The 26,474-nt window shown below is 35.5% G+C and overlaps 1 protein-coding gene across 2 annotated transcripts in view; it reads left to right on the top strand.

The window, feature by feature from the left end:
* The first annotated feature begins 1,359 nt into the window (after positions 1–1,359).
* FOXK2 (forkhead box K2) overlaps positions 1,360–26,474 on the top strand; it is a 77,986-nt gene continuing 52,871 nt past the window's right edge. Inside the window, exon 1 of one of the 2 annotated variants that reach the window (XM_051995633.1) lies at positions 1,360–2,148. In XM_051995633.1, coding sequence (XP_051851593.1) covers positions 1,649–2,148 — 500 coding nt within the window. In that variant the 5' untranslated portion in view covers positions 1,360–1,648. The remainder of the gene's footprint in view (positions 2,149–26,474) is intronic. The other variant, XM_051995632.1, reaches the window with a different exon arrangement.

Below are 26,474 nucleotides of genomic sequence, written 5' to 3'. Positions count from 1 at the left end.
GGAAAGGTAGAAAAGTAGTCTGGAAAATTAAAAGGCTGACAGGTTTGAAGCAAGCATCTTGGTTTCTCAAGTGAAGGTAGAAGGGAAGAGAAGCAGGTAGAAGGAAGAAGTAATAAATAGCTGCTGAATAAATGCCTGTATCATATAGTTTATCAATTACATTTTGAAGCACCTACTAGTCTACTAATTGTTTCATTTGTGTAGTTCTTTTTTCTGCAACTGGACTGAAAATTCCTTGTGACCGGGACCATTATTTTCAGGGACCAAATAGCATTGTCAGGTAAGCCAAATAGCAGTTCACGTAAAATATATGTGTGATTTTCATTGCTTTGCCACATCAATATTCCTTCTGACATCTATAGGAAAAGAAGCCATAAAGATCAGAAAAAGGCCTAGAGAAGTGAAGGGATTTTGGGCCCCTTTTATTTAACACTAGTTAGCTTTGACAGAATTTTTGAAAGAAATGGTACTAATTGAAAGACATTTAGTCACGTGATCAGTTAAATAGCCAAGTCTCATTAACTCCTCCCTTTTTCATTTTAAGTTTTGTGTCAAAGTAAACCATAGCAGGCTGGTGCAAAAATAGAATGATAAATATTTTCCCGGTAATCCTTAGAGATTCTAGAAGGAAAATGGGATTTTAAGAGTCACCCATGAAGACTCCCTCTGAACTGCTTGCTAGGAGTCAGATAGGACCTGAAATACAACGTGCTCCAAATGGGCTGATCCTTCACACACCAGTGATTTGGTGGCTAGTGAGACAAATGTTAGGCTCCAGGTCTCAGGCTACATGCACATCCAAGGCACTCGGGTGTCTTCTTTTGTCTCTGGGACCTAAGACCCTCTGCTCACCATTCAGCTTCCTGAAGGCCATGTTCAGATAATTCCTCAAGGATGGAGGGTTCAGAGGGGAAAAAAAATAGTTGACATGTTTCCCAGCTCTCTGTGACCTTGAGGGTCTGGCTTCATGTTTAGCGGCTACAGTAGCTCCACCCAGGGCCATGGAGCTTGTCTTTCTTGACCTCGCAGCGCCCTCCTTCCCAGAGTTTGAGGACAGCCACGCTATTCCAAGCCTAGCTGGGGTTTAGTGCATAGAACCCACATCCCGGAATATCATGCTCAGCCGTTCCAGGTTTTCCGCAGCTCCCAAAGTCTAGCTTGTGGGGGGAGTTGGCAGGGTGGTGGGGATGGGGGTGGTGTTGTGGTGGTGGTGGAAGAGCTCTACAACTGATCTTGATGTCCGATCTTTCGTGCCATAGGCTAGTCGTCGATAGCCCCATTGCCATGCTGCATTCCTAATGGCAGGAAGTAACTGTCAGTCACTGGTCCAGAGAGGCGGGACGCCAGCGCTATCAAGCTTAGTTGAGCCTTTCACTTTGCCTCCCTCCCCCCTTTCTCCTCTTCGTTGCCTCCCCCCTCCCCCCTTACCTTTTCACTAGTTTTCTCATCTAATCCTCCCCTCTTCTCCTCCCTTATCCCCCTCCCCCTTCCCTCCCTTAGGTGTGTGCAAAAGCTGTGGCCGGCTGAGTCTGAGCACTAGAGCTTCCTCCGCCCGTGGGCTTCGACCCAGGGGCCTTGAGGCTCCTTGCTCCTGCTCTCCCGGCTCTAGGCAGCTTCGTTCCTCCCTCTCACCTTCCAGGCCTCCGGGATGGCGGCGGCGATGCTCTCCGGCACAGGTTCGGCACCCCCTCCCGGGTCCGGTGGTGTTGGCGCCGATGGTGACGGCAGTGGCGGCTGTAGAGGGTCCCCGCCGGGGGGCTGGGCCGTGGCCCGCTTGGAGGGCCGTGAGTTCGAGTACCTGATGAAGAAGCGATCGGTGACTATTGGGAGGAATTCGTCTCAGGGCTCCGTAGATGTGAGCATGGGCCACTCGAGCTTCATTTCTCGGCGCCACCTTGAGATCTTTACTCCCCCAGGCGGTAGCCCGACCCCCTTGGCCTTTGGTGCTGGAGAGCAACAATCTCAGCCTCAGCCCCCGGCGCAGCAGCCGCCCCCGCCACCCCCACCTCCCCCACCTTCCCAACCCGGCTCCGCGGAAGACCCCAGCACCGGCGGAGATTTCTATCTGCGCTGCCTAGGCAAGAACGGCGTCTTCGTGGACGGCGTGTTCCAGAGGCGGGGGGCGCCCCCTCTGCAGCTGCCCCGAGTGTGAGTAGCCCAGCAGGCGGTCCAGGGCGCCTTCTTCCCGCGAACCCACCAACTTGCTCTTCCTCTTTATTCGCATCTGCTTATCCCAATATTCCCCACCATTCCTTGATGACTTCCTTCTGTATTGAGTAGTCCTCGTCTCCTTTCTCCGCTGCGCTCCTCCGGCGGTGATTCTGTGGGAGTCCAGTCTTCCGTCTGGGGCTTAGCCCTCCTTCCACCCTTCCAGCAGTTATAAGGGTTCCCCGGCTGGACATAAGGGTGAAGTAGGAGCTGGAGTGCTGTAGAGAATGGGGGACAGTTCTGTGTTTAAAATGTATTCCACTTTCCCGAACAGATGCAGCCATCTCCTGTGCTGCCTGGGAGGGCGCTTTTGGAGTAGTTTGCGGGTTGGTTGCTGCATGCCCCACTGTCTTCCAGTGAATGGAGTAATTATTGTCACTGAACAGCCCTATCAGCTCGCCATAATCATTTCTAGTTTCTTTGGTGTTGCTTTTACAAGTCATGCTTTTACAATGTCATCCAGTGGTGTTGCCTTTTTGCTGTAGCTTTGCTATATAGGCTGCTTTCTCAATATGCACATCCAATTCTTATGTTTCTGGGATGTCAAGTTTAGTTCACTGTGCTGTCAGGTGCTGTCCAGGGTATTGTTTTGTTTGTTTTTTAATGTAAACCAGAGTGAGTACTATTTATATTCTTAACATTACAATCATTGGTAAGCTGCTCAGGTCGATCCAATGATCTGTTAAAGAGAATCATATATAATACCTCTTGATAGTTTTGCATCTTCAATAAATATTTAATCGCCTGTGGAGAATCTAATAATAAATAGAATTTATCATTATTAACAAGAGGGAAATATGTATTGTCTTAATGATAACTGCTTAATAACAGTGGCATTTTTTAAAGCTGCATAGGAACTAACTTTTCATACAATATTTTGAGATAGCCTGTGTTTAGAAGCCCTTGAAACAAGTTCATGTCTTCATTCTCAACGTATAGGTTTTTGACGTTTTTTTAAAGGTAGTTGGCATTGATGTAGACATTTTTAGGGATAGATCATTTAAGTTTTTGAATAATTGAAGTACTTTATTTTAAAGTGTCAAATTCAATACCTCAGTCATGTTAGTTAATACAGCATTACTAAAAGCAGCCTTTTTTTTTTTTTTTTTTTTTTTTTTTTTTTTTTTGATACTATAGTTTTTGTAGGTTAATATGTATTTGGTCAGAAAAAACAACTTGCTCTCTAGGAAATGTTAATTATTTCTACAGGTATTTACAGAACGTTGTGTTTGTAGTTATTTGTGTGTTGAATTATTTGTCTTATTTACTGGGAAAGAAAAGTTTTGATTATTTGATTTTTTTTTTTTCCCTCCAAGTTACTGGTTAAGGACGATGGAACCATGTACTCATTAAAAAACAAAATTTATAATAAATGCGTTAGAGTGTTCTCAATAATAAATTTACCGTTGTGCTGTTTATTGGTTTGCAAGTAGATAATATGCTATTAACATGACACTTTTTCATTTACAAATAACTTTGCTCCCTCTGAAGATTTTAAATTGTGATTTTTACTACATCTCTTGAATTTCTCATCTCACTCCAAAAGTCTGTTAGAGGTAGAAAATGTTCATGTTGAATGCAATTCTAGTAATACTTTTTGTAGTCAAGAGAATTTTTATTACAGCAAGTCTGTTTGGATTGATTTTTTGATTGTGTATTAGGTTGAATAGTTTTGTATTCAATAACCTTTATTTTCAAGCTTTTAAAAAATACTACTAAATATTTCCTACTTGGGTCAAATAAGACAAAGTAAAGTAATTATAAAGAGGACTTTAGTTACCCTATTATCAGAAATAATTCCAATTACTTGCAATGTAGAAATTAGAGAATAAATGCAAGTTTCAAATTCCCGTTGGCCTTAATTAACATCCTCTGATAATTTCTTGTACTTACAAGAGTTATAAGTATTTGTTTTTGAAAAGAAACTTTGCTGAAGAGATGATGAATCACACCAATTCTGATTATAAGAGATTATTAACTACTCAGTGGTTAAAGGACAAGAGGCAAAATTTAGTATTATTTGTAGTAGTATTGGTAATACAGTAAATAGTTTTGTTCATTCTAGACAATAGGAAATGATAGATGTCAAAATTCTTGGTCTTGAATGTAACTTTAGAATAAAATTTGATGTTACACATTTCTCTCAGAAATTAAAAGTAAACCTAAGTCAATACACATTATTTAAGATAATTAGTAAATTCTTAATTATATTTGAAGTATGTTACAGATTTGTCTCCCTGTGGCTGATTAAGTACTGAATTTAAGAGTGCAAATAAGTAATTTTGAAATACAATTATTTTATTCAGGTGCAATTTAATTTACAATCTACATTTAAATTTCTATGAATAGAAAAAAAAACCCATTGTATTTCTCTGTCTCTCTCTGTGTCTCTTTCTCCCCCCTCACTCTCCAATTCTCCCAAATCTATCTTAGGTTTAAAAATGTACAAGTAAGCTGCAAATGTGGCTTTTTCCTGAACATTAATGAACATTAATGCCCTGCCCTATTGACAGTTTTGGGGAGAGGTAGAACAGGATATTGTAAGATGACTATTTTTATTTTCTGGATCATTTTTTTTTCTTTCTTTTTTTTTTTTTTTTTTTTTTTGCTGGGGCAATTGGGGTTAAGTGACTTTGCCCAGGATCACACAGCTAGGACGTATCTGAGGTTAGATTTGAACTCAGATCCTCCTGACTTCAGGGCTGGTGCTCTGTCCACTATGCCACCTACCTGCCACTTAGCTGCCCCCTATTGTTTTTATTTTAAGCATGTTGTAATAGTATTTGAACACAAATTAGGTTTTCTCTATTATGCTTATTCCATTTGGTAAACTTAACAACCTTGCTCCCCAAGCACTGTTGATATTAATGCAACTACTAAGACGGTAAGCCAAAGTGGAATAGGATTTTGAAGGAATGGTTAAGTTAAAATCGGGTAATTTTTTTTTTTTTTTTTTTTTAATGGAGGGAGATCAGGATAGGTAGCTTTCCTAGAGTCGTTTTTGAAAGAGTCTGTTTTGATTGGAGGACATTTGGGGGAATACCTCTATTCTCTATGCTATGGACAATATTTTTAAAAGTTTCTTTGTGGTCAAAAAGTTTATAGTTTAGATGGGAAAACTACTCACCTAACTATTTGACTCTAGTCTCTGAAATAATGAGGAATTTTTGAGTTTCAGAGTGACATGAATTGGTGTTTTAGAACCATTAATTCACCTGGGTAAGGAATATTTGGTCATTTTATTTGGTCATTATCATTTTGATAATATTTTTAATCAAACCAACTCTTAAAGCCTGAGTACCAAGTCATAAAGGGGTTATGGTTGGAAGAAATTCAAGAAATCATAGTTGCAAGTGCAGCAGAAGATAGTAAAATAAATATACTAAATAACATAATTGCTTAAAATTAAGCTAATAAGAATTTTAAATTTATTAGCCCATAAATTATTCAGCCATTAAATAGAACAAATTGAGTTCGCTGCAAAAAAATAACATTTCACCATAGAAAGAGCTAAATTTTTTATTGTTTACTTTAAAAATTGACATTGTTATTGATGCTGAAATAAGTTGCTTGTCAGTATTCCAGTATTTAGACCAATAATAAAATGTCAAATTTCTGTAACATTATCTTTTAACTTGTAAATTAAATAGTGGAAGTCTAACTTTTAAATAATTTCATTATTTTAGTTTTCTACACTATTTAGGAAACAAATATAAGTGGTTTTTGTAATTTGAAGGAATGAAATTCTTGATTTTTGTATGAAGGAAAAAGGATTTTTTTGCGGGGGAGGAAATTATCTGGCATTTTAGGAAAAGACCTTAAGACACAGACACTTGTTACTTTTTATGGACATTCTGTAAACCTCTATGAATTTATGTATTGCAGGGAGTCTACCTGTGAAGGGAAGGGACTACCACATAGTTCAAGGATACAAGATGGCAGGGACTCAGAAATGAATGCAGGAGGAGGAACATGGAGGAGGGGGCAGATACTTGGACAGTAGGACACTGACAGGGACACAGATAGGAGAGGAGAGACAACAGATAGGACTTGGGACAGAAGGCAAACTCACTAGGCCAGAACATGAGGGCAGGTGGGCAGAGGTATAAGGTCTTTTCTCTAGATATTAGAGGTCTTGAACCAAGCCCCTAGTCTAGGATGAGTCATTCTTCTGTTTTCACTTGGAAGTTTTTTGGGTTTTTTTAGGGTTTGATATGTGGGTGTGATTGGGGTTGGGGAGGATAAGGAAAATATGGAAAATGCATCATGGGTTATTTGAAGACACGGCTAGTCATTGCACTGATCAGAGTTCTTGTTTTTCAAAGTTGTTTTCATTTATAATGTTCCTGTCATTATTAGTACAAAGAGAACAATTTATAAATTGTTATAAAGAGAACACTTTTTTCTTTAAAAAAAAAAAGAAAAGAAAAGAAAAGAAAGAAAGAAAATATGGGTAGTGGAAGGATTTGGAGTTCCCAGCTGAGGCGCAAGAGAGCAAGCACATACTATATGTTAATGTAGTTTTTGTTTGTTTAGTTTAGTTTTTAGTGAGGTTTTCATTTCTATTTCAGAATAATTTATTTAAAGTCAAATTTACATAATGTGAATTTACTTAAAGTGAGAACTATCTGTATTCTGATTTGGTGTCTTTGTTTTTATAATCTGAGTCTGTATAAACTTTAAAGTTACTATAACAAGGTAATCATTTTTCATAAATATAATAATCTTTTTTGTAAGTAGGCTTATAAAAATGATACATATGACATCACCTTAACTCAAATTATATTAAATTTCATCATTTCAAAAGTGATTTTAAAATGTGATTAACAAAGTTATCTTCATTTGCATGAGATTTCACTTGAATAACTTGTACAAAAAATTGACCTAAACTTTGAATGCTTAGTGTTAAGCACCTGAACTTTGACTATAGTTGAATTTAGATTGGCAAACATATGACATTAATTTCAAGTAATAGAAGAATAAATTATATTTCACTGGAATACCTTGTAAGTCAAGTTTTTTTATAATTTTAGATTCCATTGGAAATTACCTTTATTGTAGGTGAGGTCTTAGTCACTTTTCTGACTATAAGCACAATTATTTGATAAAATAAAATAGTTAATTAACTTTTTCAATAAACTTTACAATGTTTTACATCTTAAAAAATCTCTTATTTTAAACTGTTGTCCTTTTGCTGCACTCACTTGTTTTTATAAGATTTGGCATTTGAGTTTGCAATAATTTTTTTTTTTGGCTACATTTTTGATAGTAGTGAAAACATACTTCCTTTATATTTTATTTCTTTACTTTTGCTGATTTGTCATAATATTCTATCTCTATTGGGGAATTTCTGTGATTCCAAAAGAGTTCTGTCTCTCATTATGTCAATATATACTTGCCAGAGTTCATCAGTGGAGACAAGACTTCCAGGTCCACTGGAAGTTTAAAAAAATATCTTCAAAACATATTTGGGTTGAAATTTTGTTTTTACAATGTGGTGTAGATGCTCAGATTTTACAGGCTTACCTGTACCTTTCTGATAATAATTATGATATAGCCATTAGTGAAAAAGTAAGTTTAATTAGTAAAAGTTATCTTTTTCAATCATTAATTCCAGTTTTCATCTTGTCTATGAAAAGTATTTTTCTTTTTATAGCAATAATTAGGAGCTTAAAAAAATAAAATTATCATAGTTCTCCAACTTAAAGAAGGTTTGAGGGCAGAAACCATGTTTTATATCTCCCACTAATTGTACGTTTTTCTGTTGTGTCCATTTTAAGACATAAAATACACTAATTAGTTCCAAAATTTTTATTTTTTTTCTCTTTTTTGTAGATCATATGTGATGATTCTTTTAATTGTTTTAAGTTGTAAATAGATTGACAACAAACTTAAGAATGAACAATTTAGATTTTTAATCAAAACTTGGTTTAAAGAATGGAGGATAGAGAGAGCCAGCCTTGGAGTTCTGAAAATGTGGGTTCAAATTCTACCTCTGATGATCTGAAGGCTATGTGATTCAAGATTAGCTTTTTGAGTTCTTAGTTACCCCCAAAGCAGCTAAGACTAAATTTTAGAATGATTGCACATTTTCAGTAGTGAAGCGAGTTTCTCCAGGAATTCTGTACATTAATGAAATCAGGTCTGACCAAAATAAAAATGGTAATTAGGCAGAAATAGTAAGTAGTTAATCCATATACCTTTATAGCTGATTTTATTTTTTTTTAAGTGCTATCAGTGTTTTCCTCTACTATATATTATTTAATCTTAGTAGATCACAGCTTCCCATTGAATATCTCAAATTGAATTTCCTATAGCCTCAATATGTCCAAAACTGAATTCATTATTTTTCTCCTTTCCTTAGCCTTTCCTTGGAGAGATACCAATATCTTTTCAATCCTTAAAAAAAATTACTTGGTTCTACCGTTCCCATTCTACACTCTCTCTTATATCCTTAACTAACCTCCTTGAGAAACCATTATACATTTTTCTTCTATTTCCCATTCCTCATATTCTCTTGGAAATCTTTTTGATTTGGATCTTTACCTCATCATTTAATTGAAAATGTTCTATCCAAAATTACCAAAGATTTCTTAGTTGCCAAATCTGAGAATCTTTTTTTCTTTTTATTCTGAGCTTAACCAAAAAAAAAAAAAAAAAAAAAAAAAAAAAAAAAGGCATTTCCATACACATAGTATATCAGAAAAAGATTACTGTACATAAAACTGCAGGACTCTAATGATTGATTAGCTTCTTTTTTTTTTTCTTTAAGTACATAATAAGATCAGCATGTAGTTTTCAAAAGTGTCCTGCTTAATTGTACTTCTTTCTGGCCTTTCTATTCTCTGCTTTAAAACAGAAACATTGTTTGTTTTTTTCCAACAAAAAAAAATCTACCTTTTCTCTCCTTTGAAAAAGAAACAATCCATATAATGAATATATATAATCAATACCAATGGGTCATGTCTAAAAGATATATTCCTTAATCTATACTCTGAGTCCATCAAGATCTGGAATAATTGTAAATCCTGTGAAATTGTGTTGATGAGAGCTCTTATGTCATTCAAAGTTTTGTCTTTGTAGTATTTTTCTGATTGTATACATTTTTCTACGAGTTTTGCTAACCTCACTCTGTTTTAATTCACACAAGTTTTCCCAGGTTTCTCTGAAACCAATGTTTTCATGACTTCTTATAGTCCAATAATATTTTATTATATTCATATACCATAAATTGTTCAGTCATTTTCCTTAGTTTCTCCTTACATCTAGATCCCAAATCTTTGTCACCACTGAATAGCTGAAATAATATTTTTGTCCATATTGATACTTTTCCTCTATTTAATGTCTTTGGAATATAGACTTAATAGTGGTATTAATGAGTCAAGGGTCATATAACAGTTTAGTAACTTTTTGCATATAGTTTCAAATGGTCTTCAGAATGGCTTGACCAGCTCCAACAACAATGCATAAATATGTCTTGTTTTTCCAGAATCCACCCAGTACTAATGGGTATTTTAATTTGCATTTTTCTGATTAGAAGTGACTTAGAACAGGGTTTCTTAAACTTTTCCCACTTGTGACCTCTTTTTTACCCAAGAAATTTTTATGTGATTCTGACTTGAATCTGAGCCACTGTATTTCTGCAGTGTTTGAGCTTGCACAGTGGAAAGTGCACATATTGCATGTTTAGAACCAAGGCTTCAGCAAAGTCATGCAAAGCAATACAGTCAAGTGCTGCCGTAAACACTTCAGATTCATTGTGTTTGATTTTTTAATTTAATATTTTTCCCCAATTACATTTGTTTTTAAAATTTTTGAGTTCTAGGTTCTCTCCCTTATTCCCACCCACAATTAAAAAACCACATGTGAAGTTATGCAGAACATTTCCATAAAAGTCATGTTTTGAGAGAAAGTATAAGTCTCCCACTCTAATAAAAATAAAAACTCTCAGGGGCAGCTAAATGATGCAGTGGAAAGAGTACTGGGCCTGGAGTCAGGAAATCTGAGTTCAAATATCATCTCACATACTTAGTACTTCCTAATAGTGTGACCCTGGGCAAGTCATTTAACTCCAATTGCCTAGCCGAAAAAGAAAAGAAAAAGCTTCAAGAAAAGTTTAAAAAAAGAGAGAGAGAGAGAATGTTTTAATCTGTATTCAGACACAATCAGTATCTTCTCTGGGTATGGATAGGATTTTTCATATGTCCTTCAGGGTATTTTTGGATGGCTGTTCTATTGAGACTAGTAAAACCATTTACATTTACAGCCAGTCATCTCAGAAGATTGCTATTGCTTTGTATACAGTACATTTCACTTTGCTTGAGTTCATGGAGGACTTTCCAGGTTTGTTTGTTTTTCTGAGAGCTTTCTGCTTATCATTTCCCATAGAATAATAATATTCCATCACAAAAACATCACAGTTTGTTAAACCATTTCCTAATTGAAGGGCATAACCCCTCAATTTTTAATTTTTCTGCCATGAGAAGAGAGATGCTATGACTATTTTTTGAATATTTTTTCTTTTTTTTTCCCCTCAAATCTCTTTTGATATTCATGCCTAGTAATAGTGTTGTTAGGTCAAAGGATACACATGAATTTATATTGCTTTGGGCACAGATCTTATCTTTTAATAATTTATCAGTTGGAGCATGGCTCTTATTTGTTATAAATTTGACTCAGTTTCCTCTGTTTGAGGAATGAGGCCTTATCAGAGAAAATTGTTTTTTACAATTCTTTTACATTACAATTACTATTGCTAACTGTATTTCTCCCCCATTTATTCTTTCTCCTTTCACCTGTCCTTCCTCAAAAGTGTTTTGATACTGACCAATTCCTCTCCCAATAGGCCTCTCTTTTATCACCCTCTCCCCTTCCCATATTCTGTTACTCTCACATTTTCTTGCAGAGAAAGAGAGATTTTTATACCCCTATACCCTGTGTATATTATTTCCTCTATGAGCCAATTCTGATGAGAGTAAGGTTCATTCACTCACTCTCTTCTCCTCTTCCCCTCCACTGTAAAAGCTTTTTCATGCCTCCTTTTTTATGGCAAATAATTTACACCATTCCATTTCTCCCTTTTCCTTTCTCCCAGTACATTCCTCTCTCTATGTGTATGGTTTTGAATTAATTTTTGGTCATTCTGTTCAGAAATCTGCTGAATTGCCACATTTTTTGCCACCCTCACATTTCATTAGATGACTCCATGTGGGGTTGCAGCCACAGTTTAAGAAGCTTTGATTTAGAACATTTCTTCATGTGGCTAATGATAGTCAAAGGATTTCTTCCTTTGAAAACTTCCTATTTATGTTCTATTAATTGGGGAATGATTCACATATTTGGATCAGTTCCTTCTGTGTTAGAATCGAAACCCTTGTTAGAGAAACTTATTGCCAAATTTTCTCCTATTCCCATTTATTTGTTTCTCTTCTTATTTTAACTATATTAGTTTTGTTAGAACCTTTTAAATTTTATATAATCATTACTGTTTATTTTATCTTCCATGATTCTCTACTATTTCAATTTTTTATGAACTTTGCTTCTATCTATAAATCTAACAGGTAATTTCTTCCTTATTCCTCTAATTCGTTTTTGATATCATCCTTTATATCTAAATCTTATGTCCATTGGAGTTTATTTTGATATGCTGTGGAAGATGATGCTCTGTACCCCATTTCTGCCAGTCTGCTTTCCAGTTTTACATCTAGTTTTTGTTGAACAATGAGTTCTTACACCAATATCTGGGATCTTGGGTTTATCAAACACTAGGTGGGGAGGTTTAGGGGAAATTTTCCTAAACAGAACCTTTATTTTCCCCCACTTTGGAAAATCCTTTCCTACTTTGAACTTCACTCTTGCTATTGTGCATATCACTATCCTTCCAATCACCTAGGCTTGCTGCTTCTGTTCTTTCTTCATTCTATCTTCAACTTCTCACTTTTGTTAATCTTTTTCCAAATCTTTTATCTCTACAAGATAATTCATATACTCTTTTTTTCCTTTTTTGAAGTCACAAACTCATCACTTTTCTCCTAGACTATCGCAGCAGGCATCATTCTTCATTCAGCTACCAATGTGATAATTTTAAAAATAGAAATCTTACCATTTCATTCTCTGTCCCCTTCTTAACTTTCAGGAAATTTCATTACCTCCTTAATACTTTTAAGATCAAGATCCAATATGCTTTCCATTTACATTTCTCCATGAAATAGACCATTTTTTACACCCAGTTCCCTTCCATGCACTCTACATTCTCTTCTCCATTTCTCGTCCCTTGCATATGGCATTCTATTTTTTATTTTTTGTTCCTTTGAACTGCTTGTCTTTCTTACGTGGAATGCTCTACCTCCTCATATTTAGTGTTCTTCTACATGTACTTCAAATCATACCTATTTCAGTTGGCCTATACCTATCCCCCTAATTACTAATGTCTCCCCTGCTGAAATTAAGCCTTGTCCAATAGAATGTAAGCTTTTTTAAGGTGGAGACTGTTTTTACTTAATAAATGCTTGTGGATTGACTGACTGATAAGATTACTAGTATTTTCACAATTTAGTTTTTTGATTTGTTTTTGTCTTTTAAGTAATTTTTTAGTTTATAGCTTGTTTTTAAATCATTTGCCCCCACTCTTTCAAGAAGCTATCATTTAGAATAAATAAAAATCATTTCCAAAGAACCATACAACATACCAAATATGCCACAGAGCAAGGCTTCTTAAACTTTTTCTACTCGCATTTGAGAAATTTTTATGTGACCCCCAAGTATATCCGGGTATAACTATGTAAAATAGGTTGTACAAATCAAACATTTACTGATAAAATAAATCATAATTTTGCTACTCCCACATTCAGTTACAAAACTTCATATGATGGTCTGAGAAGCTGGGCGTAGGATCATTTCATTTCTTGAAAGTCCACAGGAAGCTTGATATTTGAGACTAGTACTGCAGGCTAGTCAGGGACCCTTCTTTCCCCTACCCTACCTTGCCCAGTGGATAGTCCAGCCATGGACTAGCACCATCAGCCACCATGGTAATGGGTCATGAATATTATTTTTCGCTAGCTCGCTCTCCTTTGCCAATTTCTAACATGTGCTAGACCCTTATTGCCACCTGTTTGGTGACTCCCCCCATTCCCGCCTCTGTTGTAAGAACCTGAGACTCATTCCCCTTTGATCTTTGGACCCATCAATCTCCCAGTTAAAGATCATCTGCCTTTCTACTTTACTTGCCAAAAGCTAAATTACACTTGGCCATTTTATATGTGTGAAATGGAATATTTTTTTTAATCTTGTCTCATCAGTTAGAATATGAACCTGAAAGCAGAGACTTGATTTTTCTTTGGATCTCCAGCACTTAGGAATTGTTAAATAAATTCTTCCCTATTACATTCTGTTTTAGTCCAGGTTGGTGGTTATAATTTCAAAATAATCAGTTTTGAGTGTCTTAGTGTTATATTAATTTCCATTTACATTATAGCAGTTATTTTATATATTGCTTTTTTCATTCTGCTTACCTGAGTTTGCATCAATTTATACAAGTCTTTCCATGTTTATACAAGTCTTTCCATGTTAATCAGAATTCATTATATTTATTGTTTCTTATAGCACAATAATATTCTATTACCATTCTCCAACTAATGGACATCAATTTGAGTAATATGGTTAATTTTGGTCCCAATCTCTGTAATCCCAGTTTGTTATATTTTCCTCTTGGGGATCTTAAGTAGTCAGGGTTTTCGTGGTATTTCTTTATTGTCATCAGTTTGTATCACTACCATCTATGCTACTCTCATTTTAGGGAGCTAGCAAATAGTATCCTTATTTCATTTAACCACTTGATTTTGGATAGCTTTTACAAATTTATATGTATGTATGTATGTATGTATGTATTTTAAGAATATAGTACAAAATATAATCAGTTCATTTAGCATCTTGGGATGGGGGGGTGTCAATAATTCCCTCTATTCCATATCAGGTTGGGAAGGGGAGTAGATGAGACCCAAATTTCCCTTTTACTTAGTTTTGATCTCATTAAGTTTATTCTAGAGGTAGAAGAGTTGCTAGATAAGCCTGCATCTCAACTATTGGCAGCTACATTCCTAAAGCCAATTCTCCAATTATATTCATTTTACAATTATCTGCTACCAGCAAAAAGAGGTTTGTTTTTTTTCAGTAATTTCAAGTTGTGTCCCAATCTTTATAACCCTTTTTTGGGGTTTTCATGGCAAAGATGCTAGAGTGGTTTACCATTTTCTTTTCCAGCTCATTTTACAGATGAGGAAATTGAAGCAAACAGGGTTAGGTGATTTCCCCCAGAGTGACACAGCTGACTTATCTGAGGCTAGATTTGAATTCTGTCTAGCTGTCTCCAGGCCCAGCACTCTTTTCTCTGTACTGCCTTGCTATCTCACAAAAAGAGGTATTATGAATATTTTTGTCCATATGAATCTTATTTCTGTTTCTTTGATCTCTTTAGAGTATAGAATTAGTAGAGATATTACTGGGTATAATAGCTAATAAAAATAATGTAATAGCTTTTGGGGCATAAATCCAAATTGGTTTTGAAAATGGCTGGATCAGTTCATGTCTACATCAACAATGCATTAATATACTTTTTTCCTTCCAGCATTTGTCATTTTCTTTTTTTGTCAGCTTTGCCAATCTGATGGGTATGAAATATTACCTCAGGGTTGTTTGCAATTTCTCCATAAGATAAATCATTTAGAGCATTTTTCTTATGACTTATCATTTGATAAATTATATCATATATAAAAAATAATTACATTTGTTTCCTTTTGACTTCTGCTTAGAATATATTCTTTTTCTTTTTCTTGTCTTCTTGGAAGAACTAGCATTTTGGGAACTATAGGGTAATATTGATAATTAAGCTTTGTTGCTTTACACATGGTCTTATTGAGAAACCTTCTGGTTTATTCCTCTTGTATGTAGTGCTGTAGTGCTAATCTAATTTTAGATTAATACTACTTTTCTTTTTTAAGGAAAGATCCATTTATTTCTATGCATTTCTTCAACAGGAATGAATAGTGCATTTTGTCAAAAGCTTTTCCTAAACGTCTAGATATAATCATATTATTTTTGTTAATATGGTTGATTGTTTTTATAGTTTTCTTTAGTATTGAACCAACATTGCATTTTTTATATAAATCTAGCTTGATAATGTTGTATAACTTTTGTGTTATGTTGTAGTCAAAATTTTTTATACTACTAAAAAGAAGGGTATTGGTCTATAATTTTTTGTCTCTTTTTGGGAGGTCTAGGTATTATTTAGATATCAAAACTATTTTTGTGTCATAAAAAGAATTTAGTAGATCCTCTTATTTTCCTATTTTTCTAAAAATTTTATATAGTATTGGAATTAATTATTCTTTAAATGTTTGGTAGGATTTGCTGCTTATACATCTACCTAGTTCTATCTGGTTCTGGATTTTTTTTTTCTTTGATTTTTATGATTTTTAAGCAGTCTGATGATTAGTTATCTTTGCTCACTCAATGATCCTAATTAATTGTTTTTGCTATGAGAGTTTATATTTTCATCTTTTTTTTTTTCCAGTCTTCATTTTTCAAAAAATATTTCTTGTTGTCTCATGGAGTAATTAACTTCCATTTAGTCATTAGTTATTTTGTCCAGTAAAAATCTGTACTTTTTCCAAATGGTTAGTTTTCTTTTCATAGCTTCTATAGCTTTCATTTCTTTACCCATTTTTTCTATCACTTTTGAGTATTGCATTTTTATTAGTTCTTTAAAAAAAAAAAAAAACTATGTCTCTGAGGAATTCTGCTTGGACTCATACCTAATATGTATTTTAATTTGAGGCTTTGCTCTCGACATTTTGGGGTCGTTTTTTCATTTAGTGTTTGTGTCTTAAACTTCCATGTCACTATAATAGTTCATTATGGTGGGATTGTTTTTCTTTTTAGTTTTTTCCTCACTTTTCAAATGTTCTTTTTGACTTTGGACTTTATTTTAGAGGTGAAGTCTGAACATAATCTGGTGAATTTTCTAGATATTTGAGGGTATTTGGGAAAGTCTTTGCCTTGCCTTCATCAAGGAACTCAGAATTGCTTTAGTGGAGACAATTTTGTCTCAGTAAAATACTTCTTAGCTATATTATCCTTTAATTTCACAAGTCTTTTCTGGAAAGTTGTTCGAGTCACTGCAGAAGAAAGGAAATATAACTAGTTGTTGGGAGGTGAGACATCTGACCCTGGTAATTAAAGGAATGATAAAGTAAACCTTATACCCTGAGATGGGAAAACAGAACCAGTTTGCCAGTTGTGAATGAGTGGGACTGGCAGAAGGAATCCAGATGGGTGGAAATACCTGCTCTATGATTAGATGAATCATAGAGTACAATAAATAGAGTACGAAAAAGTCATAGCCTACAATAACATGGTCTCGTATCTCGTGTGTCCATATTGCCAGTAGACCCATTCCCTACCTTCTACCATACTCATAAGTCTATCAACCTAGTTATTTAGTTCAGAAAAGGTCAATGTCTCTGATGGGCAGTGAGATAACTCCACAAATAATTGCATGCAGAAGAAGAAATATTTCCTTTGGTCCTAACACTAAAGAGTAGAATTTTTTTGCTGAGGCAACTGGGGTTAAGAGACTTGCCCAGGTTGCACAGTTAGGAAGTGTTAAGAGTCTGAGATTAGATTTGAACTCAGTCCTCCTGATTTCAGGGCTGGTGCTCTATCCACTGCACCACCTAGCTGGCCCAAGTAGAACTTTTGATTTTCCAGATCTTTTCTCTCCAGATCTCAAATCCCTTAGCCAAATCACTACTGCCCAGAAATTAGCATAAAGAAAGATTGTCCTATCACACAGCGTTCTTTCATATGTCAGCCATACAGCTTAAAGCTTGGCATACTAGGAAAGCTTAATAGGACCCAGATCCAAGATGTTACTTGGTTAATGGCTAAATTCCAGTTGTGTGTGTGTGTCTCTCTTATAATAAGCATAGTTGTAAGGTGAACCTGGTAAAGCAGCATTATTCAGGATCGAGGTCCTAGAAGGTAGAGATTAATTGTATGGGAAGAATCAGAAACCTGTTTGAGAAAGATCATAGACAAATGTCACAGACAATAGAATACTGCTTTGTCCTATCCATCTTGTTAAAGGAACAATTTTATAGAATCCCTTGAATATAGAATAGTAGCTGAAAGGTATTTTAGAGGATGTCTGGTCTAATCTCTTCACTTTACAGATGAGGAAACTGAGGCCCAAGATCACATAATAAGTGACAGAACCAGTATTCAAGATCAGGTCTTTCGGAAGAGAAGACTTTTTCAAATCAATATCCAAAAATTCTGGCAGTATGAGGTAGAATTCTGGTAATCCTGGGGAAGAATGGTGAATTTCTGCTGGATTCTTTTCCAGATAGAATTGAAGGTGCTTCTGACTCTCCTTAGCCATAAATTAGAGAAGAAAAGCATTTGGGAGGTCAGTAGCCCTGCACCATTTATTACTTTGTCTTGATTGGCTGCAGTGATGGGTATGATAACTCTTCATCTCTCTGCATTCCACTGTGTATTGCCAGGTACCAAATGACCCACATCATTATTGTAAGAGCAGGTGGTATTACAAAATACTCAGACCTTCTTGATCTCTGTCACTAGGGAGGAATTACCTTTTGCAAAAATCTTCTGGGATATCCAGTATGTGGTTAATACCACTGGATGATTTAGATGATAAAAAAAACAAAAGTTTTTATTTGGTCTTATCCATAATACTTGGCATAGATGTTGCTGAAAAGACCAGTGTAACTCAGGGTGCTCATTCCCTTAATTGTCTTCTCTCCAAGTTTTTGTTTGGAAATTTGGGGTCTCAGAAATTGGGGGCTTATTGGGGAGTCTCCTGCTATTATAGTAATTTCTCTATTGACATTCAAGTAAAGTGGGGGGCTTGGGAAATTTGAGGGGCTTAATTGCAGCTGAAGGATCCTTATTTCCCTGATGCTAGAAGTGTAGCATAATTTTACTGGCATTAATTACCTCTTTATCAATCTGTGTTTCAAGAACCATAACCAAACTTTGGCACTCTGCTTGTCTATCATGATGATATGTAGGTACTGTGCTTCATGCAATTTTCCAGAGTACCTGTTTGCACTGGCAGCCATATATGTCCCTATAGCCACTGTGACTGTCCCAATCTTATGCTTTAATTTCCATTAAATTGGTGGTATGTTGGAGAGGTCCATGTTTTAAAGCTTCATTTATTTATTTATTAGAGGTGTATTTCACCCAAAAAGAGGGAGTCTAACTTGCTGCTAGTATTGACTTGTCATAGGGTGTGGCAGACCATGGGGAGCAGCAAGAGAAAATCTACCAAACCATTTTCTTTTTTAAAATTTTATCACTCCCTTGTAGATCATTATAAGGGAACCAACTTCAATAGAAACTCATCTTTTGGGGACTAAAGTATGTACAGGGAGGTGGCTACCTTAGCCATCTTAAAAAAGAACTAAGGACAGTCTTCATCTTTGCCTCTGACTGATTTAACTGGCTTTGCAAAAGTGGTCAGTGAGCTTTTTAAGCTAGTGACACTGTGACTAGCAAGGATTTGGCAGTACATTATATCACATTCCAAATAACCATTGGATTTGTTAGGATATTTAAACTTTTCTTAAACCCCTCAAATTGCTTAGTTGTGAAAACCCGCTTACTCTCTAACCCCTCTGTGGAGAAAGTAGGGAAAGAGTGATATAAAATATGTCTGAAGCTTTCTTAACATCATTAATGGTTCCCATTTTCATTCACTCTCCTGCTTTATTCTTCTTTTCCTTTATACTCCCATTCTTAGCAGGAGTCAACAAATTTTCCAGCAGAACCTCTGGGTCAAAGACCATACTTGGCCATAATCTGTCATTCCAACTTCCCTCTTTAACTTACTCTGTGTGACTGGAACTGGAGAAGAGCAAGTTAACTCCACATCTTCATAATACTAATTGAATTACTAAAAGCAAGGGAGTTGTGGTGCAGACTTGGAGGAAATTTGATTTAATCTTTGCCCTTCCCTCAGCTGAATTGCTTTAGGAACCAACTTTTTGAGCCTTTTGAGTTTAAAAAAAAAAAAAAGAATATAAAAATTTTTTAAATATTCTGACAGACCGCTAGGAACTTAGAAAACCTCTTTGCTATTGTCCTTTTGTCTCCTTGTTGAATCTTTATTTGTTTTTTGCCTTGCTGCTACCGCGTTTCCCCCGATAATAAGACACTGTCTTATTAAAATTTTTTTGGACAGAAAAACACCAGAGGGATTATTTTCAGGGGAGGGCTTATTTTAATGAACATTGACAGCAATTTTAATAAACAGGTAAATGTGAACAAAAAAAAGTACCTTTATTCAATAATGATCATGTCATCTTCTTCAACAACATCGTCCTAAGTGTCCATACCCTGAATTCCGTCCTGGATGTCTTGTGCCTCTATTTCCTTCAGAAGAAGTGAACCCAATCTGTCATGTCCAGCAATATAGCTCTCTTTAAATGAACATGTCTTGTCCAGGTAACCTGCTCGTAGTGCCTTGGTGACACAGCTGTCAGTAATTTAATCCCATGACTTCTTCATCCAAGTCACGACTTCTTGCAGAGAGGGCTTCACAAAGTTTCCACGCTGATTTCTTTCCATTCTATTTTCAATGTAGTCATTGACTTCCATACGCAAATGGTCCTTGAATGGCTTGTTTATTGCAATATCAAGGGTCTGGAGATAGTCAGTCATTCCTGCAGGAATCATTACTTGATCTATTCTTCTCTCTGCAAGGAAGTTCTTCATTTCTTTAGTGCGGTGAGTGCTGGCTGAGTTCTTCTTTTATCCTCCATCATGCCCCTTTTATCCTCTATCATGCCCCTTCACTCCCGCTTACATACCGGGTTTTTATGTTGTCCTGCCTCAGCTCTCCTCTGCGGCACTGCTCTCAATGGCGCCAGCAAGCAAATCACTGGGGAAGAACAGGATGACGTGCTCACTGCTGCAGCTCTGATTGGATGCAGCTCGGATCGCGGCATGTGTTTCAGGGGTGGGGTGGGGGGTGGAGGGGTGGGGATGGTGCATACAGAGGGTACCATAATGTAGCGTGTAGCGCAGGGGATCACCTTCACTACAGTAGCAATCTCAATAGGGCTTATTTTCGGAGGAGGCCTTATTTCAGAGGAATCTTACACAATAAGGGAAGGGCTTATTTTCGGATAAGTCTTATTATTGGGGAAACACGGTAGTATTGACTTCTCATAGGTGTGGCAGACCATGGGGAGGAGCAGCAAGAGAAAATCTACCAAACCATTCTCTTTTTAAGAATTTTACCATTCACTTGTAGATCATTATAAGGGAACCAATATATTTGAATGTATTTGTCTAAATGAATGGAATTCTCAGGTTTTATATGATCCATTGTATCTAAGAATTGTTAAATCCTTCAACAGCCCCTCTATATTCAAGGCATAATTCATAAAAACTAAGAGCTATCTCAAGATACACAATTTATTTCCATTTTCCTTGTGCTGGGATCTAGGACCATTAATAATAAATCTGAGATAATGTTGTCTGAGATAAAACCTGAGATAAAATTGGCACTCTTTATCTTCTAAGTCACTCACGAGGCTTGTCCTATTGAGTATGTGTGGACAGGTACTCCCTGTCCCATTGAGAAGATTGAGCAATTGTAAGGTGAAAGGCTCCCACATGGGGCCACCTAATCACCTAAAATTCTATTTTCTTCATATCTCTTTATTCCACTTCAATAAAGGAATCTACAGACTCATCTTAATCCACTTCTTGCTGACAAAATGTCAGATGGCTTGATTTTTAGGCCAATCTGCTGATTCTAGATTGGAATGAAATCAAATGCTGGTAGACCACCCAAAAGAAGAAAGTTTATATAATGTTGACAAAGGAAGTATATTTAACAAGGATATAACTTTGGTTCGAGTAGTTTTCTCCCCTTGTTTCTATATGAAAACCTATCTGGTCAGCCAATGGTATTGCCTCACAAAATGGTGAGATCCATTAAGTCTGAAGGGTGCTGGCTCCTTTTATGCTTCACATTACCAAGAGATTGTGTCAATTTCTTTATCCCCAAACCCCTGTTTAACTAAGTCTCAGAGATAGCTTTCCTGCCTTTCAAGGAAAAAAAAAAACAAAACTAGCCCAGCCCCTATGGCAGAGATGTCAGTAGAAATTACCTCTTTCACAGATCAAAAGAATCATTGTGACTAGTTAGCTACCAAATGATTATTCCTCCCTTTATAAAAGGAGAATGAGATGTTAGAGTGTTAAAAACCTTATAGTGGTCACACTTATATTTCAGTTAGTGTTTAATGATATTTTAAAATTCAAACTGTATTGTATGAGTAGTAACAAAGTTTCTGGTAGTGAAATCAGCTTTTGGAAACATTTCCTCTGTATTACATAGTTTAGCTGATATGGTGATTTCATAATTAAAAATGTCATTCACCTGTACATAATGCTATGCTAGAAAAAAAGATAGTGTTGCTTCTAATGCTGGAAAGGGAACAAGGGTTTTACATTACTTTTGACATTAATATATTTTCATGATTTTAATTTTAATTTATTTCTAGAATTAGGTTAGAAATTTGGAAGACAAGAAAGGATTGAGAGGAAAGAGAAGTAATCAGATAGACAGAAATTAAGTAATTAAAAATATCTAGTTTTGAGACTAAGTATAAATTTAGCAAATGATGGCAGAATAAATTTTAAAAGAAGGTTCTAATGTGAGTTTGATTTGGAATTGGGCAAGAATTATTGGTTCTAACACAAATTCTTTAGCCATATTTTAATTATTTCCATCTTACTTAGAAGTTTGGTTTGGTGCTGTCACCTGAATGAAGTCATAAAATACAGGAATATTCCAATATTGTTCCAAATATTTATTACAAGTAGTAACAAAAACCTAACATCTTTATTATTTAAGGATTCCTTCTGGTTGACCATTAATGATTGTATTAGTGATGTTTCAGGTCTTTTGAGAGAGAGAGTCAAACTACTGCCCTAATTTATTTACTTATTTATCCATTCATTCATTCATTTATTTATTTCATTGTCGCTTATCTCCTGTGGGAGAATTTTTTATTTTTTACATATGACTACCAAGTGGTACTCTAAGCCGTCTCCTGGATGTAACTCAGTATCCTTATACCAGTAATACTATAGCATTTCATAGGTAGAATTTTAGAGATAGGAGAAATCTAAAAGATCATATGGTCCACACTCTTCAGGAAATTAGACATTAATTTGCTTATTGGACCTAATAGGGGCATCGTGGCATAATAATGAAAACATAGGCCTTGTAGTCAGGAAGATTTGGATTCAAATATTGCCCCTGATAATATTCTCTCTATAACCCTGGACAAGTCATTTAATCTTTTCAACACTCCCAGCTCTCTAAGACTATTGATTGTAGTGGTAGTATTAATTAGTTTTGGTAGAGGAAATTTCTTTATTGGGAGTTCTTTAATGGGAATTTCTTATACCACTATACAAATCAGTCAGTCAAATGCTTAGTTGAACTAAGCATTTATTAAGTGGCCATTTTGTCGAAGCATTGTGCCAAATCCTAGGGATACTAAAAAAAAGGAGGACACAATTGAAGGAGAGAAGATAATGTATAAAAAATTATGCACAAACTATATAAAGGATAAATTGGAAATATCCATAGAGGAAAGACGTTAAGTAGGATCAGAAAAGGCTTCTCATAGAAGGTGTTTAAGTTGGGACTTGAAGGAATCCAGAGAAGCTAGGAGATTGAAATGAAGAAAGAGAAAATTGGTAATTGAATGTCTTGTATAAGGAATAGAAAGGAAGCCACTGTCACTGGATCATAAGTATACTTGAGAGGATTAAATATAAGAAGACTGGAAAGATAGGAGGAGACCAGATTGTGAAGGGCTTTGGATACTAGAGCATTTTACATTTTATCTTAGAGGTGATAGAGAGCTACTGGAGTTTATCCGTGATCAGATCTGTATTTTAGGAAATTTAATTTGATAGCTGAGCTGAGTTACTTCCTGGAGTGGAAAGAGACTGGAGTTAGAGAGACTAACCAGCAGACTGATGCAGTAGTCTAGATATCAAGTAATAAGGGTCTGCACTGAGATGGTAGTGTCAGAGGAGAGAAGAGGACATACACAAGAGAATTTATAAAAGTAATTCAATAGAATTTGCCAACAGATAGAATGGTGGAGGGGGAGGGTTGAGAGGAATGAAGACAACTGATAGTGTAGTGATACCCTTGACAGTAATAGGGAAGTTCAATTTTAGATGTGTTGAATTTAAGATGTCTACAGGGCATTATTAGTCATGTCTGTTATGCATTTGGAGAAGTAAGCCTGCAGGTTAGGGGAAAGGGCTGGATAAGTAGTTCAGAAAATCATCTGCATAGAAAATTTTTTTTTTTAAATCTGTTTACTACTATTTTATTTAAAATTCTTTCATTAGCATTTGGTGTTTTTTTTATTTTTAATAATTATAACTTTTTATTGACAGAGCCCATGCCTGGGTAATTTTTTACAACATTATCCCTTGCACTCACTTCTATTCCGACTTTTCCCCTCCCTCCCTCCCTCCACCCCATACCCCAGATGGCAAACAGTCCTATATGTGTTAAATATGTCACAGTATATCCTAGATACAATATATGTGTGCAGAACCAAACAGTTCTCTTGTTGCACAGGAAGAATTGGATTCAGAAGGTAAAAATAACCCGGTAAGAAAAACAAAAACTGCATAGAAATTTTACTTAAACTCATGAAAGCTGATGAGATCACCAGATGAAATAATGTAAAGGGAACAGGGAAGAAGGCCCTGGACAGAGTTGTGTGGGATCTAATTAATGGGCAAGACTTGGATAAAAATCTAGAAAAAGAAACTGAGGAGGAATAGTCAGATAGAGGTGGTGATAAATCAGGATCAAGAAATGATGTGTATACCTAGAGGCTGAACCTGTATACAAACCTTTTTCTTTTCTTATAGGGATAGATACATGCATATGTTCATTATACTTACCATTTGTAAAGTTCAGAATTTTAAAAAGCATTGTAGGTGTCAATAAAATCAGATGACATTTAAAAATACAAGCATCCTTGTGATATGTAGACATTTTTAATTCATTTCAACAAACATGAATTCTTCCCCCGCCCTCGAAAGAGATAAGAGAAAGCAGAAAAAAACCCATATGTACAAAAATATAGTGGTGCTTTTTGAGGTCCTTGTCAGTTGGGAACCACTGAACAAATTATGATATGAATACAATTGTACTATAAAAATTGACTAAAGGGTTGGTTTCAAAGGAACCTGAAGTGACTTATGAATCTATATAGAATGCAGTGAGCAGAACCAGGAAACCAATTTATACAACATTGTAAAAGATAACTTTGAAAGATTTTAAAATGATAATGAGCACAGTGACCAACCACTTTTCAAAGGTGCTACCTACCTCTACTTCCTGAAAGATGTGAAGGACTTAAGGTACAGAATAAGACATGGGAGTTTCACACACAGCCAATGTGGAAATTTATTTTGTTTGATGAGGCACATTTTCATGGGTATTTTTCTACTTGAGGTCAATAAGAGAAGGAGCTGGGTAATAGGATTACCTTTAAAAAAAATGAAAGGTAGTCATTGAAAAAATTTTAAAGAATTCATAAGGAGAACAGAATTGATGCACAATTAGTCAGGACAGGTTTATGTACTTAAAATGAAAAGCAAGCTATACTTATAGAGTTCCATAGTTTTCACATATAACTCTCATGTTCTGTTTTCATTTGTATATGGAAATTCTAATTTTATTTGGTGTTTGGTAATTTTTGAGTAAAAATAAAAAATATTTCAGAAATTGGGTTTAGAACACTAAGTCCTTATGGATTTGGCCTCTTTTATATACTTTAGCAATCAGGCTATTGGTTCAAACCTTCGATGATTGGACCAGTTAAGCCTCAGGGACAACTTCCTTGCCTCTTAAAGAAAAGAAAAAAAGTTAGTCTGTTTGGAGCCCTGTTAATGTTCCTGCCAGAGATATTTTATATTTTCTTTTGCTTTTTACATTTTTTAATTGTTTTTTTTTTTTTAACATTTCTTGCCTAATGGAATTGTATTTTTCAAAGAATCCATTGCTTGGATCAGGTTTTTCTGTTCTCTGTTTTAAGCTATTCTGTTTCCTTTTTTTTTTTTCTCCTCGAGAGCTATAATTTATTTTTTAATCCCTTGCTTCATTTCTTCCAGGTACTTTTGTCTTTCTGGTAGTTTTGTTGTTGTTGTTGTTGTTGTTGTTGTTGTTGTTGTTGTTGTTTTTGCTTGTGCTTGTGGAACTAATTCCTTCTTTTGGGTTTCCTTCTTGGGTTCACAGTCCATGGTATTTTTTCCATTCTACATTCTTATAGTAGAACTTTGTGCTTTGTGGTCAGACTTCATTCATGGAGCACTCTTGGATGGTTTGAGTACTTTCTCTTCTTCACTGTACTTTCTCTTCTGTAATCAAGAGGCTAGTATGTGGCTGGTACTAGGTTCCACTTTTTGCCTTAAACTTGGGCATCTCTTTCAGAGAAAGCCTCTCTTGGATTATTGGAGATTATACTGGTCTCAGGTCTGTGAGAAAGAGTGTGATGTAATGGGCAGAACACTGGAGTTGGTATAAGGAATCCTTAGGTTTGAACCCCTGAAATACTTAATCCTTTTAGCTCTCCATTTCCTCAATTTTAGCTGAATTTGAGGGTCTCTAAGATATCTTTCAGATCCAAATCTATGATTATGTGATCCTTTGATCTTATAAGGTTCTTGGCAAAGGTGCCCAGATACTGGGATAGCTTTTTTTTTTTTTTTTTTGCTATTTCTATCTGTGCTCTGAGGAATACACAGTTTGGCACTTTTCTCCCTGCACATTCATCTATAGGAGCAGGCTCTTCTACTCCCATGGATGGGAAACTTGAATGAAAAAAAAAATGACATCTTGATTTTTACTAATATCTCATATCTTTTGTAATACATCTTTTTATATATTTTTTTATTTTATGCATTAAAAAACCCTGTTAAATATAGATCAATTGACATGAGATATGACTAATAGTCTTTCAAACATAATAGAATATCTCTACATGTCTTAGTGGGCAGTTAGGTAGTGGTAGGATAGAGTACTGGACCTGGAGTCAAGGAGACTCTCTTCCTGCATTCAAATAAATCCTCACCCACTTACTAGCTGTATGATCTTGGGCAAGTCACATAACCCTATTTGC

The sequence above is a fragment of the Antechinus flavipes genome, chromosome 4 (assembly GCF_016432865.1).
Source record: "Antechinus flavipes isolate AdamAnt ecotype Samford, QLD, Australia chromosome 4, AdamAnt_v2, whole genome shotgun sequence".
Taxonomy (NCBI): Eukaryota; Metazoa; Chordata; class Mammalia; order Dasyuromorphia; family Dasyuridae; genus Antechinus; species Antechinus flavipes.
This window is presented reverse-complemented; position numbering and strand designations above follow the sequence as displayed.